This window comes from Cardiocondyla obscurior, linkage group LG12 (genome assembly GCF_019399895.1).
Source record: "Cardiocondyla obscurior isolate alpha-2009 linkage group LG12, Cobs3.1, whole genome shotgun sequence".
Lineage (NCBI taxonomy): Eukaryota > Metazoa > Arthropoda > Insecta > Hymenoptera > Formicidae > Cardiocondyla > Cardiocondyla obscurior.
The window spans coordinates 6,187,733-6,204,203 of record NC_091875.1 but is presented as its reverse complement, the minus strand read 5'-3'; the positions used below and the strand labels follow the sequence as shown (position 1 = coordinate 6,204,203).

General features: G+C 39.3%; 3 protein-coding genes across 8 annotated transcripts in view; 1 reads left to right on the top strand and 2 right to left on the bottom strand.

Annotated features, from left to right (window-relative positions):
• Positions 1-952: 952 nt before the first annotated feature.
• 7b2 (Secretogranin_V domain-containing protein 7B2) lies at positions 953-3,476 on the top strand. Of its 2 annotated transcripts, none has more exons than XM_070663883.1 (5): positions 953-1,145; positions 1,593-1,691; positions 1,786-2,197; positions 2,297-2,484; positions 2,600-3,476. In XM_070663883.1, exons 1-5 carry the CDS (start codon positions 1,143-1,145, stop codon positions 2,669-2,671), a joined length of 774 nt encoding a protein of 257 aa, XP_070519984.1. In that variant the 5' UTR covers positions 953-1,142; the 3' UTR covers positions 2,672-3,476. The 2 variants fall into 2 exon arrangements, with proteins under 2 accessions (XP_070519984.1, XP_070519983.1); XM_070663882.1 differs by having other exon boundaries at positions 990-1,145; positions 1,596-1,691.
• A 642-nt stretch (positions 3,477-4,118) lies between these two features.
• Positions 4,119-6,046, bottom strand: Rpl7 (ribosomal protein L7). Its single transcript, XM_070663881.1, has 6 exons — positions 5,974-6,046; positions 5,454-5,568; positions 5,159-5,334; positions 4,810-5,057; positions 4,473-4,570; positions 4,119-4,261 (listed from the first exon to the last, which is right to left on the bottom strand). The coding sequence occupies exons 1-6, from the start codon at positions 6,015-6,017 to the stop codon at positions 4,151-4,153; spliced, it is 792 nt and encodes a 263-aa protein (XP_070519982.1). The 5' UTR covers positions 6,018-6,046; the 3' UTR covers positions 4,119-4,150.
• Positions 6,047-6,866: 820 nt separating this feature from the next.
• The window catches only part of Rhea (Talin_middle and talin-RS domain-containing protein rhea), a 44,876-nt gene continuing 35,271 nt past the window's right edge, over positions 6,867-16,471 (bottom strand). For all 5 annotated transcript variants that reach the window (XM_070664052.1, XM_070664051.1, XM_070664056.1 and 2 more), the window contains 4 exons: positions 14,484-16,386; positions 13,537-14,283; positions 11,056-11,694; positions 6,867-10,687 (listed from right to left, as the gene is read on the bottom strand). In XM_070664052.1, the coding sequence (XP_070520153.1) occupies positions 9,134-10,687; positions 11,056-11,694; positions 13,537-14,283; positions 14,484-16,386 (4,843 nt within the window). In that variant the 3' untranslated portion in view covers positions 6,867-9,133. The remainder of the gene's footprint in view (positions 10,688-11,055; positions 11,695-13,536; positions 14,284-14,483; positions 16,387-16,471) is intronic.

Below are 16,471 nucleotides of genomic sequence, written 5' to 3'. Positions count from 1 at the left end.
AGGGGGAAGAATCTTTTGATCTTTCATCTCTACGCCGCTACACTTTCTATTTTAACCCCCCTGTAACTGGTACGTTTAATGAAATGCCGGCTTGGCAAATAACCGCCACTATTCTCGTTCGTCAAACATTTATCAAAACCGTGGCGTTTATCCCGTTCAATTTTTATGCGTATTTCGCGGATGAAAAAAAAAATGTATCAAAATTCCTTTAATTTATTTCTTGAAGAGTCTTGTATATAAAATAATTACATTTGTGTCATATTAACTTTCGCAATTTGTGTCTGCAAAACGACCTCATACTTAGCTTTAGGTACTCATCTTTATACTTTACAGCTTCTCGCCGGGACTTTGAGATATACGAGCTGGCTTTAATATCGTTATCCGAACGGCGTGTCCTGCATATAAATCACATTTGTAGGCAGCCATTGCTTATGAATGCAATTTAGATAACCAACCAACCTATATACAATTAATTAAAGTGACTAGATTACTCTGCGTTAAAAAGAAAAAAGAAAAAAAAAAAAAAGAGAGAGTGATACAGTTTACTTTACAAGTCGCGAAAGTAAATGGATTCTTAAGACAACTTAAATAAAATACCAAATAATGTTAATAAAAAAAAAATCGATGGAAAAAGTCAATGCAATTAATATAGCAAACATTTTCAGAGCTTTTTTTTTCCTTTTTTTTAATAATGTTTAATAAAATATGTCTTTTTATAGTTAAAAAGCTGCGAGAATTTGATTGATCGATGTTCCACACTATCTATTTATCGAAATCGTTTTATATTCTCGGCTATATTACTCGCATATTTGTCGAGGCAGCCCCGTCAAATGACCTTTAGCAGTGGCTCGATTTTACGAATGTGGGTTGGTCGGCTCGAGCCAGGATCGAGCTCGTGGGCGAGCGGGTACGTTGTCGGGACGAAATCGTAAACGAGGGGAAAACGATGGAAAAAGGTGAATCAATACTCTGGTTCTTGCTGGGACCACGAATGGCGCTCATCGCTACAGCAACCACGGTCGTCGACGACGACCAGGAGAAGGAAAGCGTGTGTGCAGCTAAGAGTGGTGTGCGGCACCTCTCTTCGAGGACATCTGGTCCACGTCGTCGGTTTCTTCCGTCGCGTACCATTTATCGTCGATATGGTGAGTTATGCGATGAGCTTGCAAAAAATTATAATCCTCCGCCACTTTGCCGTACGTAATTTTATAATTAAATGACTCGCAAATGCGCCACGAGCAAATTCATGAACTCTAGAAATCTTGATGAAAATTCAGGTATTTTGTCGTTAATTTCGAATTAAAGTCTTAATGTGCAATAATTAAAACAATGTAGGTACGTTACTAATCTCTTTCTATAAAAAAATCAAATTTAATTGTAAATTTGTTAAAATAAATTAATGTGATTAATAAAATGTGAACAAAAAATCTACTGAGATCGATTAAAATATTATTGCATTAAATTCCGTTTAATTTCGTTTAATTACTAATATATATATATATTTGTAATATATACTATTATACAAGTATGTATATAATTTTTTTTTTTTTTATTTAAATGATAAAAACACGAAAACGATTAATTTGTATTAGCAGATGCACGCACTGATTATCATGCTGTACTGCGTTCTGCTCCTCTCGATTGCTGTTGCTGCACGGGCGAATATTTACTTGCCCGAATATTTAGTGAAGGTAATTATACATAAGAATAAATTGTTCTGAAAATTATAAATACGTAGATCGTCGACTTCTAACATTCGCAACGCGATCAATCCATTTTGTGCAGAGCACCGAGAAGGCGTGCAACCCGCTGTTCGGGTGCATTCAGAAGGATGATTTATGGACGGACAATCTTTTGCGAGAGCTGATCGACCAAGTGGGAAATGACTTCGCGAACCCATCCGATTCGTACGTGGAATATCAAGAGGAGAAGGACAAGGAGCTGCCGATGGAATTGCCGGCCGACTACGACAACGTCGACACCCTGAATCCGAATCCGAGTATACGAGACCAAGAGTATCTACAGCACAGCACGCTCTGGAGCCATCAACGATTCGAAAATAATAAGGAAAACAGCAACAAGGGCTACGACAGGCACAGGGTTCAATCCGGCTTGAAGGGATTCAAAGACGAAAAAGCAGAAAATCCTCTCCCGGCTTACTGCACTCCTCCGAATCCTTGCCCGGTCGGATACACGAGTGAGTAAAATAAAACACGGCCAACGATTATTAATTTTAACTTGGAGACCATTAATATAATTACGCACGCGACTGATATATCCTATTATAAATTTACAGGTGAGAATAATTGCCTGACCAATTTTGAAAACACGGCGACATTCAGTCGCGATTATCAAAGCGCGCAAGACTGCATGTGCGATACGGAACATATGATAGAATGCTCCAACGACTCCGAAAACGGCAACACTTTGTCCAACGTGCATATTTCGAACTCCGATCTCAATCAGATTGTGAAACAGTTTCAGGTAATCGAGACACGTCGTCCCTAAGCAGACTTTTTAAAGATCAACGTGGAAACTTAAGCTCCCGAGTAAAAATTGTACGACAAAGCGGAATTAAAATTATATTAATATCTTTCAGGAAGAAAATCCATTTTTTCAAGGCGAAAAGTTGCCAATAGCGGCAAAGAAAGGCATACACGTGGTTAATTAAAGACTGCAGAAGCCATCGAGAGGAAACCGGGAAACAAACGTGAGAACGTAATAGAAGCTTTCATTGATTAAAAGTTTTACATGTAAACCGATTGGAAGACAAACCAAAAAAAAAAAAAAACTGGCTTCTTCTATTAAAATACCAATTAGATGCATAATTAGATATCGTCTAATAATGATAAATGAAACACACGCATTTACGCAGCGTTAAAGCGTCAAACATTGAGAAACGTTCTAACGTTTTCAAATTTGATGATGCACGGACAAAGTTCTTAAATGGACCACGATTATTTATCAGCGGATATACTAAAGTATACATTTTTTCTTTTCCTTTTTCATAAAATTATTAATAGAACTTTTGCCAGATACACGTAATTATATTAAATTACGTGTACGTTTTAACATTACGAAGGATCTGCAGTTACGACTATTCGTTATATATGAAACAGTTTTCGTACGTACTAATATTGTTTCAATCCACAGAATTAAACGAAGTGCTTTATAAAGCATGCAAAGTTCTGTACCTTGCAACATTTATAAAACGCTTTTCATATTCGATGACGATTGAATTCTATCGAACATATCCAGATATCTATTTAAATTTTTCATAAAGTAAAGAAAAAAAAAAAAAAAAAAAAAGAAAAGAGAATCTATCATAGATGTCTACTTCGATGTATGTTGTACATTTAAAACAATTCTGATATAGCAAAATATTATATAAATCGTATATATCGTATACACTGTACGTGTAATTATGTTTGTCAATTAATTATATTTTATTTTAATATATAGTATATTAGAAAGTATTTATTTTTTATTAAGTGAACCTCTGAAATATATACTTTAACAATAAATATAAGTATTTCGCTACTTACCCATCAACGCGAGCGGGTGCTGCGGGGACGCCGGCTCGCGTATGTGACTCTACCTCACCCCAACCTCTCCCTCGGCCACCGAGAACGAGTGGAGTAGTTGGGCGCATTCTCCCTTATCAGTCCTCGGCTATCGGCGCTCTGCTGCACGTATCACACACTGTCCGAGACGCGACGCACACCACACCGAAGTCACGTACATACATACTACGTTAGCTGCCGTCGTCGCGGGAAACGTCATACCCGCTTTTCAGTATACTCCACGGACTAAGGAAGAAGGAGACTGAGCTCAAGGGATGGTACATGTTCGCGCCGTTCGCGGCGGGGAGGAGGGGGCGCCATCTTACTGTCCTAGTATCCGTTCTTTGTAGCTGAACTGGCTACACCAGTTCACAGATTATCTTTCTATCTGAATATTAGAAGAAAAGAAAATGTTGATCTCGGAGCTTTCGGTATAGATTTTTTTTTCAGGAATTTTATCAAACAAGTATCGAATAAGTACTTTAAATATCTTGTACTTTTATATTAAACTGATTAATATCGATAAAGGTTGGATAATTAATAAGGAACAAAATATTAATTAGAGGAGTTTATTTACGAATATATTTCTATATCATCCGTCTGAGAAGCTCATTAACTTTATCCTCTCGGTTTCCAAAGTCACCACCTTCCACGTAATGGTTTGTCTTCTTGCGCCATCCACCATTTGGCGTATTGAGCTAAAAACATATTTAAAAGTATTATATTAAGAATATCGGAAAGGTATATTATAAAAAATGTGTGAGTTTGTCTTAAATTTATGATATTAAAATCATTCATTAGCAAGAAAAACTCGTATTATTCTTCGACATAATAGGAGGCTAATCGACACTGAATCAATCTATAACCATGCCTATGTCGCGTAAAATAAAGGAGGGAAAAAAATCATACCTTGAAAGGCCACAAGAAGTTGCTAGCAAATTTGAATTTCGGCCCAACAGTGAAAATCTCATGGATCAGGTCTTCGGTACAGATGATATTGGATCGTCCTGCATGTAAAAATAATTTTTATTATTCTCAGATCAAGCTGACAAGTCATATACATGTATAGATAAATAACTGTATCGCAATAATATTATACCTAACTATAGTGACATAATTAGGCTCAAACAAATTGCATTATTAATTTTTGACGAGCTGGAAAGGAGAATTTATAAGTTTCTAAAACTCCTATGGACTTGTCAAAAATCTTATTAATTATTTACAAAGATATTAAAACGTTACTGACCAAGTTTTTTCTCGATAATGGAGTTGCTAGTGATAGGAATGCGTTGTCCTTTAACCTTGGCAAAACCGCGCTTGTAAATCAGCTCCCGCACGGACTTCAAATTTGGATATCCCCATGTAATATAAGGTTCGACAATACGCAACATATTAATTGTTGCCTTGTTTAACTTAACAAAAACACCATTGTTAATCTGTTTAAGACGGAACAGCTGCAGTACTTTGCGCACCTTGGGTGCAACTTGATTCACACTAAAAAAATAATTAATTAAAATTATTAATAATAAATTAAAATTTTCTAAAATTTTTTTTTTTTTTTTTAAAAATAAATTGTTAGCAACATGATTATTTACCCCCGAATACGAATAACAAACGCCAGGCGTGCTTCTCCAGGAATATAATAATTTCCGCGGTTCTTAGCCTGTCTCATCAATCGAATTTCATCTCTTTCCTTCCTCCTGTATTCCTTTACATACTGTTCAGCTCTTTTGAAAATCTGCTTTCTCTTCTTATAGCGATCTGCGCGTTGCTGCAAATATAGCACAAAACAAAAATCAGTTTGCGTTCTTATTAAAATAAATAGATATAAAGATTTTGTTATAGACGAAAAAAAATTGGTTAAATTATTCGATATATAACGTGATATACCTTGATGGATACTTGTAAACGCGCAGCTTTGACTGCCTCGCGGCGTTTTCTCCTTTTCAACACAGACTCCGGCACCGCCGGCAGTTTGTTAGTTGGAGGCTCAGCTTCTTTCTTCCTACACGGAAACACAATTATGTATAGTACGGCGTTGTCAGTTTCTTAAGTGTACACATGCTTGGTTAACTATGTAAACTTTTGCCATAAAGTTAGATCAGAATTTAATTTTGTCGAGTATTGTTGAAATATACAAGTATTAAATAATAAAATTAACTTTTAATTGACAAATATCAAATTAATTTTTGCGCACACATATTAATAACGATACTATCGTGCTGTAAGGTACAGGGTTGCTCTCGTTGACTTCGAACTAACAATCTCGTTTACTTGCCCGTTCAGAGGAAAAATATGAATTTGCTAATATATATGCAATGTAAAGATAATTTGCACAATATTTTCGCAATCACAAACTTATGCTGTCGGTTGATGCGACCGGATTTTAAGAGTTGCTAAGATTACTTACGCGTCGGCCATTCTTCCATGCGATAAAAGAAACTTTAACCTCATTCTACCGAGCGACAGAAGAGTGATTTCCGCATTGCAGGCGCGGCAGCACGTATCGTCGATACGCCGGCCAATCGGCGTGCTGTGGTATTCAAGACCGAGAAGCTTATTGGTTACGTACTAGAGAAAAGGCAATTTTATTAAGGCCGGTCTGCACAGTCAATTATTATTTCAGAATTATCTTGAACAATGGCTTGGTTCAGGAGAAAATTCGTGTATTCTTTTAATTTTGGCAGAATCTAGAAACATACGCTGATCAAATTTATTATTTTTACAGTAGTTGCAAATAAGCAAATCGTGCATCTGATTAGTGAATATTTTCAGATCTTAAAGAATGTTACAATCAGATGCAAGAGCTCACTGAGCGGTCGTGTATAGTACGTACTGTACTATACAGCACTCATTAACTGCGAGGGAAGGATTAAAATCGAGTGATAGAGTCAGACTATAATCAGAGTCGGGTTTGGTAATTAATTGTGCACTATAATGTGTGTTAATAAATTGTCTTTATATTTTGCTTCGCTATACTGTCTTTTTTTTAATTAATTTTGATTAACATTATCCGGAGGTATGTGTATATGCAACATTAATTGTTATTTTATAAATAAAATAATTATTTAGATCCTCTATATTTATAATTATTTATTTTAGGACTTTGACGTAGACTGCACGTCTCTCGTTGTACATTAAATAAAATGGAAACATTATCTTACCGTGGGCTGCATTGATGATCGGGAGAATAATCCGGTGAGTGTAGATTTTACACAATAATGTTTCTGCTTTCTAGTTAATATTTCTTGCAGAGAATATAAGGACGAACTCCAAACCTCAACAAGTGAAACTTCTCTCAACAAGTGTTAGAAACTCTTTATTAGTTTTACGTTTGTATAAATATCTTGATTTTAATAATGGTAAAAGAGATTAATGATACAAACCATAATAGTAACTTTAATAATATCTTTCGCATAAACAAGATTAATAATAAGTAAAAAGAACATTGTATATAATGATGTATAATATAACATTGTAAATCGTAACATTCCGTGAAAAATAATCTAAAAGATATTTATATATAAGAGAATTACAGAACAACTATTAAAAAAATACCTTCTGTGTAATATAAATCGTTTAAACAATTAGAAACGTTATTACATTCATAAAAACCGATGCGTTTCTCATATGTATATATATAATATATATATAATTCGTCATTTTGCGATACATTTGTTATATATCATGGCACATTCGTCTAAAGACTCTAAAGATACAAAGATTCTCACAAATCAATTCGCGATGCGCACTCTTTAAGATCGATCACTTTAAATTTAACCAGATTCTCACATAAGTTCAAGAAAATTGTTTACAAAATAATGGTTTTTTCATTACTTAGTGAAATAAAATATGTCGATCGGACCGGACTTTCTAATTTCAAGTTCGTTTCGTTGTTACTTAAGCTGGTCCGAAGATATTCAGGTTGCGATTTTTTTTTTAAAGTATAAGTCTAATAAAATATAACATGCGCATCGCTTTGGAAGAGCTCGACGTTGGCCGTTAATTTGGCCGTTACACTCGTCCACACACATATTCCATTAAACACATTAGTAAAGCATTCAATTTTTGGTAATATTAGAGACTTCTTAATATTGTACTACGAGCACGTTAAATGGAAGGGAAGCGGCAGCTCGCTGGCAGTTCGATAGGCACTTCTCTCGCTAGACAATTGTAATTCTAACTCGCGATGTAACGTAGGCATCTTTCACAATTTTGTATACGTGCTAAAGGAGAGTATTGCATCCTATCTAATCGCTAAGACGAACAATTGCACTGGGCGATCACTTGTGGAAGCCTAGACTAAAACGTATCTGCTTACATAGTAAATTGAATTTAAAAACGAGCTACCGCCTGCATATTAAAAGGGTATCCCTAACAGCACATGGCATCATTCAAAAATTCTACCAAAAATGTATGAAAATATATATATTTTTAGATATTTATAATTATATATAATTTCGCATATATAATTATAAATATAAATATATGTATCTATAAATATAAGATAATACTTATTAAGTGTATTACTATTAACACTTATTCTTGAGAACATTCTTATACTTTTCCGATATCTTTTAATATTTTTAAATTTTGCATGTGCTGTTGAGAATAAAATTGCTAAAGAAAAAAAAATCGTAAAAGCTAGAGTCAGTATTTTGCAACAGTGTGACAGAACCTCAGAATAGAGACGCGATACAACGTCGAAGAGAAAAAGGAAAAGGGTTAATTGAGAAAACGGAAAGTGTTAATAGCGTTGGCGTATCGCCGGGCCGATTTTCGACACCGCGCGACATCAGAAAAATTAATAAAATTAAATGATATGTTGCTTCTCTTGTTAATCCGGTGGTTCTTAACCGTAAATGAATAAACGTAAGATTATTTCTACATTAAATCAAGCGCATAATTATTTCTATTATCTTCGAACTATAAGCAAAGAGAAAAAAAATAAAATAAAATAAAAATGAAGTAAACGAATAACTACTGTGCGAATGTAAAACTAAAACGGTGAGCGTCCTCCTGTATTCGATGTAATATTATAATGTGTAATCAACTTGCGTCCCGCAAGATCAATTGTATGGCTATCGGAAAACGATCCATGGCTCGTAGCTGCGAAATAGCCTTTAAATTTGTAAGGCTACTGTTCGAAAGTACGAGTGTTACATCTATCTAAGGGCACTTTCTCTATCATTTCGCTAATAAATAACTCTGCCGCGTTGTCATTCCTTCTCGTTTCGAAATATTAAAACGCGTCGGTGAATCGAATCAAAACGCAATATTTTAACGTGTACAGAAATTCGAGGCGATATTGGCTGGACTTTTTACCACAAAAATTTCTCGTTACTCGTCGAGAATCATTCCTAACGTCATTCTTAAAAGCTCAATACGTCGTTGATTTCAATTGAAAAATTTATCTGTTATACTAAAATAATTTTATCTGTATTTTAACGTCTGTTTATACCGAATTTTTAGGCTACTCGTATTTGGACAGGTCACTTTTCTCCCACGATTATTTTTAAACGAAATTGGCGCTTCGATTGTGTACAGTAGGCTTTTTAAATCTTCGCTTTTCATTGCTTGTCTTCGTAACGAAAGGTTTTCGTATTCGACTCTTGCCGACTCGACGTTGTCATAGTAATAGTTTTTTTCTCTGTAACTTTGTGCAAAGACTGCTTCGTCATGCGTTCTTCAATGGTATCATTACCTTTGAATGTCGACAGCTCGTTGCCAGATGTGAACTGCTTAGAACTTTCCTCGGTGCTTTCATAATTGGAGCTGCTAGCACTTTTGCCGGGTGTAGACGAGTATACTTTCGTCGTGATGGTTTCGATTCTACCACCGGGAAGAGCCTTACTTTCGACATTTTTAAATGTTTGATGCTGCGGAATATTGCTACTAAATCGCTGAGTGTCTTGTTTCTCAGACCGGAATGTGCTCATCGGGCTGATGCTTGCAAATCGATCAGTTGAATATTTTAGTTGATCCTGCGGTGACTTTCGATCTTCGGTTTGATCCTGGACGGGCTTGGAGGTCGGAGATTTTCTCGAGTACGAAATATGTTGAGGCGGCGGATACAAAGCTATTCCGTCCGCGTGTTTTCTCTCCGTAGCGTAACTTTCCTGATTAATCCTTCGTTCGATCGAGCTGTACTGACCGGGTGAATTATCGGTTATAATCTTTTTCTCTGTAATGATGTACGGATTTCTGTCCTGATAACCATCGACAGTGTACTTTCTATCCAGGGATCCGTACTGATCTACGGTAGATTGATACTGACTATCCTTCATTTTTCTTTCCAGAGTATTTTGTGTCGAATAAACTTTCTCCGGGCTCACCAGATTCTGCTGATCAGTAAACTGTTGACTGATGTGCTGCGTGGTAGACTGCAACTGGTCCAAAGTATGATTCATTGTTTGAATGGGCGAAATCCTGGATTGTGGCTCGTACGCTCTCGTTTCATAGCGGGTGGTATAACTTTGATAGCCGCTCTGATCGACTGTTACGTCGCCGTCGCCGTCGGCTAAATCTGGTCGATTTTTATATTTGGCCAGACGAATGGCGGTCAGCCTGCCACGGGCTTCCTCTAGCTCGCGCTCAATTCGTAAAACCTCCGAACGTGCGTCAATTTCCTGCGCGATACCGCCCACCATGCGGCGGTTTAGAACCAACGATCTGTCTTCTTCCTGTTGGATAGCCTGTTGCGCAGCACGTACGAGATTATCGGTTGCACGTTTTACGGCGTTACCGGCCGCTTGCAGACGTTTCGTGCTCTCGCTGTCAGGGTCAGCTTTGACCTTGCAAGCGACCAACAGTTGCGCCGTGCTGCTGGCAACCTGCTTAGCGCTGGAAATCAACTTCTCTTCGGAGCTTACACCTTGAACAAGAGCGTTCGCGGATTCCACGAGGCTGTGAGTGGCAGCTGCCACCATTCGAGCGGCCGAAATTAAACCTTCGGACCATTGACCGTCATCGGAGCTAGTTAGCGGCGTACGTGACACTTTGCCCGTTGCAATAAGTTCTCGTTGAGCGGCACTAGCGGCTTTAATCAATGCCGAAGTGGCAGCGGCGATTGACTTTGCGGCTTCCAGGATCATCTCGTCGAAATTCATGTCTTCGTTAGCTTCCTGTCAAGCAAAAAAACGTGTTATAAAGTATAATAAATTATTTTGCTAATAATTACGTACGTAAATTATTCTATGTAAAAATAAAAAGATCTAAAATATTCTAATAAGTAATTGCATTCGTGAAACAAAAATTAACAAAAGCGACGATAAATCTTTTACATCATTATACGAGCGCCTTCTTAATTAATATTCCATCCCGTTGTAAACGTTGACTTGTCCAATCACCGTAATAATATGTTCGATTCTCGGTCGATTATTCACAACGACCAAGAAAATCAAACATATCTCGCGGAGACTGGAATGATTTCTGTGCCCATCGCGTGCGACCTGTTTAAAAAATTATCTTAAGATCGTCACAGGAAACTCACTTGAATACTTCTCCTCGGTCTCAGGCTGGCCAGTTTTTTAGCAGCTGCGTCAATACTGGCAGCCGCTCCAAGTAATTCGTTCTCCGCAATCACTGTGGGATCGTCGGGATCGACCCAGTCGGTGCCTTTCAACAGCTCGGCCACCGCGACCAACTCCGTTACGCTCTGCGCGATCTTGCGCGAGATCGCCGGCAAGGTGTGTTTGGCATCGCCGGATCTCGACGCGATTTGCAAAATAGCCTGGAGCAATTCCCGATAATTAATAGCAACATCGTGTCCCGCTTGGAGGGTACGTTCGCACAGCTCGGTGGTTTCGGCGCAGTTGTGAGCCGCGCTCTTGCAGATAGACAGCATGTCGCTGATAGCTTTCCTGCCCATGTTAGCAGCGGCGATTATGTCGTCCTGTTTGCAACTATTCCCGGCGGCAACCGCTTTCGCCGTCGACATCGTGATGCTCTTCGTACAACGTACGAGATCCTCCGGTGTTACGTTGCTCCTTTGCGCATCCGAGCTGCTGAGGGCACGAATCTCCTGCGCGATCGCTTCGATCGTGGACTCCAACGCTCTGGTACCACGCGTGTGCTCGTCCTCCACAGCTTTCACAGTCTTCAGCAGCGACGTCACGTTAGTCACCATTACCTGTAGATGAAAATAGAATGTAATTTCACAAATAAATAATGTTATCAGTGCTTTCGCGTAATTAAATCGTAATTAATATCTGCGAGAAAAAAAAAAAAAGATGGAAATAATTAATATATGTAAGTCAGGTTTTAGTAGGAATTTAAAAACGACGATATATTTAAATGCAAATAGTTATTATGGCAATATCAGCATACCCGAGATTAATTAGTTTTTAGGGAGCGCACGTTATAATTACATGAGTCTATCAAGTGAGCTTCCAATAACGAAACAATAAGCAAAATTATGTTAAAATGTTAAGAAGCCTGTCGACAATTCAAACTGAACGCTGTGAATGAAGTGTACGTACCTAACACGATGGCTCGTCCGACAAAATACATTTAAAATGTAAACTAAATTCGTAAGATCGAAAGATTGCGAAATAAATAATTTGCTAACGTAAAAAAAAAAAAAAAAAAAAAAAAAAGTAATACGTTTGGAGAAAATTATTTTACATGCCGGGAAATGCAAATAGGTCACAGTAACATTTGCAATATTTCTTTAATCAATTATATCAGAATGCAAAGAGCGACGATATTTTGCACAATTTAGCAATTACATCGTATTCTACGTAGGACTATCGTGTGTATATAACATGGCTACGTTATGTTCATTAGGTGTGTCTTATACGGGATTGTAATAGAAAATGCAACGGTGAGGAGGGAACGGAAATCCGGCTACATGAACAACAGTAAGTCGGAGGTCCGCTGAGCCGGTTGAGAGCTCTCGGAAGTGGATAGCAGACGGATTAGTTCCTCCTCTTGGTCGGACACGAACCATTCCGATTCCGAGCCGCCGACGTCGCTCAGATGCACGAACTGCTGCTGCAGCTGCCGTTCTAAGACCTATCCCGGACCGGGCCAGACCAAAATCGTCAATGAGACACGCATTAAAGTCCACCATTCGTATCGTCGAAACATTCAAGTCATACAGACAACTTGCACTACTGCCGCTGCTTATTATCGCGGGCCTCGACGCGTCGAGGATAAGTGAGAGGAAGCGTTGTACAACAGGCGGAGTATTAAACAAACAACATTATTCTCTACAGAATGCCGTCCGCCAGATGTAAAAACAGCAAACCCGTTGCTCAGGTATATCACACACATGGTAGATAGATACCAGAAGCTGAACGTAGGAAACGATTCAAGGTGGACTTTAATAGCGCCGGTCATGCTTTGGCCTGGGTGCCCTCACCCTGTATATCAACGACTTCGTACGGCTCGATAACGAATTACACTATTAATTCTGCATGGACGCTACGCGAGATTTTAGTAGAGCGAGAACAAAATCAGTTAGAGGTTTATACGAGAACGGTCGTAATAAATTAAAATCAATTAAAGTCCACCCCAAAAAATGTCTTTAAGAAGAAGAAACACTCTACATATATGTTATGCTCGAAACAGCGTTATTGAAATACGGTGGATTAGATTAGGCGAATATTAAAATTGTACTTTCACTTTATGTTAATTGAAAAATATATGTACAAATTATAGTTTCTCATTTATGTTCTAAAAGTTAGAAATTAATTAATTTGTAAGAATTAATATGTAAAAATTAAATATGTAATAAAATGTAAAAATTAATTTATAAAAATTCTCCAATTAAAATTTTATTTAAATTAATTTTTATTATTTATTTAATTTTTAATTAATTAAAAACATGCTTCTTCCGGATAAGCGTATTAAAGAAAATTAATGCTACGCTGCAATGGAAGCGTGTAATTTGAAACTCTTATTGTTAGAACGTCACAAGTAAATGCCCATAAAACACGAAAGCTAAAAAATTGCAGACTAATAAATTTACCTTCGCGGAATCTTTTAGATGCTCCATACTGGGATCATTGATGGGCTTGCCGCTAGCGGCTTTAGTGGCATGTATGAGATCCCCAAGAGCAGATGCAACGTCTTTCACGGCATTGATCAGCATCACTTGGGCTTCAGGATTCTGGCTGCCTAGACTAGCCGCACCGTATTTAACAACCTCGGCGAGCTGAACAATCGTTGATACAGCGTTCTGCGCCGCGACGGCTAATTGTTCCTGCGAAGATGCTGCTCCAGCCACCAATGTCTTTGTGTCTTCCACCAAGGCTTTGGCGGTTTGTAGTATATGCTCGCGATGATCGGCGAACGTATCGCCTTCGTTCTCAGCGTGTAATGTACCAGCGGTGGCGAACATGATGGTGGTGTCGAGGTCGCCAATGATACCGGAAACCGTGCTCGCGGCATTGATGCACGCCTGAGTGCCGCGCGAACCTGCTTGCAGCGCGGCTAATACCTGCGATACCTTCTCAGTCACGATTTTGCTGTATTCCGCGACTTCTCTCTGGGCGTACGCGTCACCGGGTGACATTTGGCACGTGCCAGCGGCACGCACAATATCTGCACAAGCCCGCCCAAGTTCTTGGACTCCAGTACGAAGTCTTGCAGACACGTCGGCATTTGAGGCAGCCGCTGACGCTCCGGAGGTGTCGCGAGCCAATTGAGTATATTTGTGTGATATATCAACTGCAAGAGGTCCTAATCTGGCTACGTCGGTACTCGATTTAGTCGACTAAAATAAAAATTAAAATTAAAAAGCATAACATTAAAAAGAAAAAAAAAAGACTTTAATAATCGTTAATTTTTAATAACTAATAATTTTTATATTTAATTTTTTAGATTAATAAATCAATATAGATTATTATTTTTTTTTTTAGATTAATTTAGATTAATAAATAAAAAATATATAATAATATCAGAAGAATTATTCACCATTTCTTGTGCTAATCGAGCGATCTCTTTGGCAGCTTCGACCATCCGCGTTTGATAATCCACGTAAGAATCCACGGTATCGATAGTAGACATACGATGATCCTCCAATCTTACCATTGCGCGAGAAATCGTGTCGATAAGACCGGTAACAATACCCGCGGACGTTGATATAGTCTCCAAGGTATTTTGTAGCTCCTGAAGCGCGTCTTTGGTAGATTCGACGGTTTCGTCTACTTCGGTGTGCAACGCAATAGCCTTCGGATTGCCGCCAGATTCTTTTGTGACGTAAATTAATTGCAGCGTAGACTCGGCTACGGTTTTCGTCTGATCTAACAACACCATCTGCTGTTTCGAGTGTACCATGTTAGACGCGGCACCGATAGCGCCAGAAACGAGCGGTTCCGAGTAGAGAGCGATCTGATTAACTGCGTGGCCGACGTTTTCCGCCTCGTATTTAGCGGCAGTACGTAGCGGCTCCAATTTTTCGCGTAGCTCGCTCGCGCTGCTCTCCATTTGATCCGTGAATCCTTGCACGGTGCTTTCTCGGCGTGGCATCAACGCCTGCGAGACCGCGCTTAGTGAAGCAGCGTCGAGCTCACGTATTCGTGCCGATAATTTCTCGATTGCGGCATCGCATTCTTTCTGACCGGGCGCCTTGTCGCGGATCGATGCTACCAGAGATTTGATCGAATCGCTAACGCTCTTACTGTGATTAGCCAACAGCTGCCAGGTCGGTGGATCTTTCGGACTGACAGCGAGACTTTTAGCCGCCTGTACCATAGCGCACGAGCCGCTAATGATAGATTTACCAGCGCTGGTGATCGGTTCCTGAGCGGCTCTAGCCGCGATGGATATCTTAGCCGGTTGACTCGCAAATTCCGGTGAACTGGCAAACGTGCAGAGGGAATCAACTGCCTCAAGTAGCGGTTTCGTGGCTTCTGCGCACTTCTCGCGGTTGATATCGGAATAATTTTGATCGAGCGCTTTAATTTCTTTAACAAGACACGCCGTTGAATTGGCAACGTCCTTGGCGGACTGTACAAAATGTCTCTTAGCGACCGGGTTGCTGGTTTTGCTGGATGCAAGTCTGCAAGCATTGCAAAGAGCGCTGGTATGTTTAGCGATCATCGTAGCGGCCGAGAGCACTTGCTGTTGCGTGCTGGTCGGATTACCGAGACTTTGGCAACCGCTGTGAATGGCCTGCGCTGCTCGCAGAAATTGTGCTTGATCTACCAGGCCTGGTTTACCTGCTACAGACGTGGGATCGCTCACACCAGCTAAATAAGCCGCTTGAGCAGCCGCTTCGATCAAACCGCAAATCGAGGAAGAAACACCGCGGACTGCGATAGAAAATTGTTCGTGCTCGGATTTCTTTGCATGATTCGCGATACCAGTCATGCCATCGCCGAGACTCTTGCTTTTTTCCATGACGGTTTCCAAGCATTCGAAATATGTGGCATCGGAGATGGGCTCGCTTGGATTGTCTAACAGAGATCGCATGGACTGAATATTTCGGATGGCATTGTCGCACTCATTTTGTCCAGGTGCCGCAGAGGTGCACACGTCCACTAAATAATTTATGGAGTCGGTAACCGCGCGGGCCGCCGCTGAAAGTTGATTCTTCGCATTTGGCGCGGAGGGATCAGCTGCGATCGATTTGGCGGTCATAAGAAGTTTGCTGGATGTCATGCTAACGTTCTTTAATGATACAACCACCTGAGTACGGGTTTCGATCGTTGTTTGACTCGCCATTTCCATACCCACGCTCAACAGATCGCCGAAAGCATTGGTGAATTGTATCGAGGAACTTGCTAGTTGCACGGGTGATCGCACGGATGACACTACATTCGACGACGCATCGTTCAAATTGACGGCAGCATTATTGAGGTCGCTCTGCAATTGTCTGCAAAGAAAAAAATAAATTGCAATAATATGTATCTATTTGTACGTTAATTATTCTTGTGCATAAAATAGCAAAAGATAAAAGA

Bases quoted from the DNA above. Each gene is read 5' to 3' on its own strand.
- 7b2 (XM_070663883.1), top strand. The intron at 2,198-2,296 runs GTGAGTAAAATA...ATAAATTTACAG, and splicing joins TTGCCCGGTCGGATACACGA to GTGAGAATAATTGCCTGACC. The intron at 2,485-2,599 runs GTAATCGAGACA...AATATCTTTCAG, and splicing joins AGATTGTGAAACAGTTTCAG to GAAGAAAATCCATTTTTTCA.
- Rpl7 (XM_070663881.1), bottom strand. From the start codon at position 6,017: ATGAGGTTAAAGTTTCTTTTATCGCATGGAAGAATGGCCGACGC. The intron at 5,335-5,453 runs GTATATCACGTT...CTATATTTGCAG, and splicing joins GTTTACAAGTATCCATCAAG to CAACGCGCAGATCGCTATAA. The intron at 5,058-5,158 runs GTAAATAATCAT...TTATTTTTTTAG, and splicing joins TTTGTTATTCGTATTCGGGG to TGTGAATCAAGTTGCACCCA.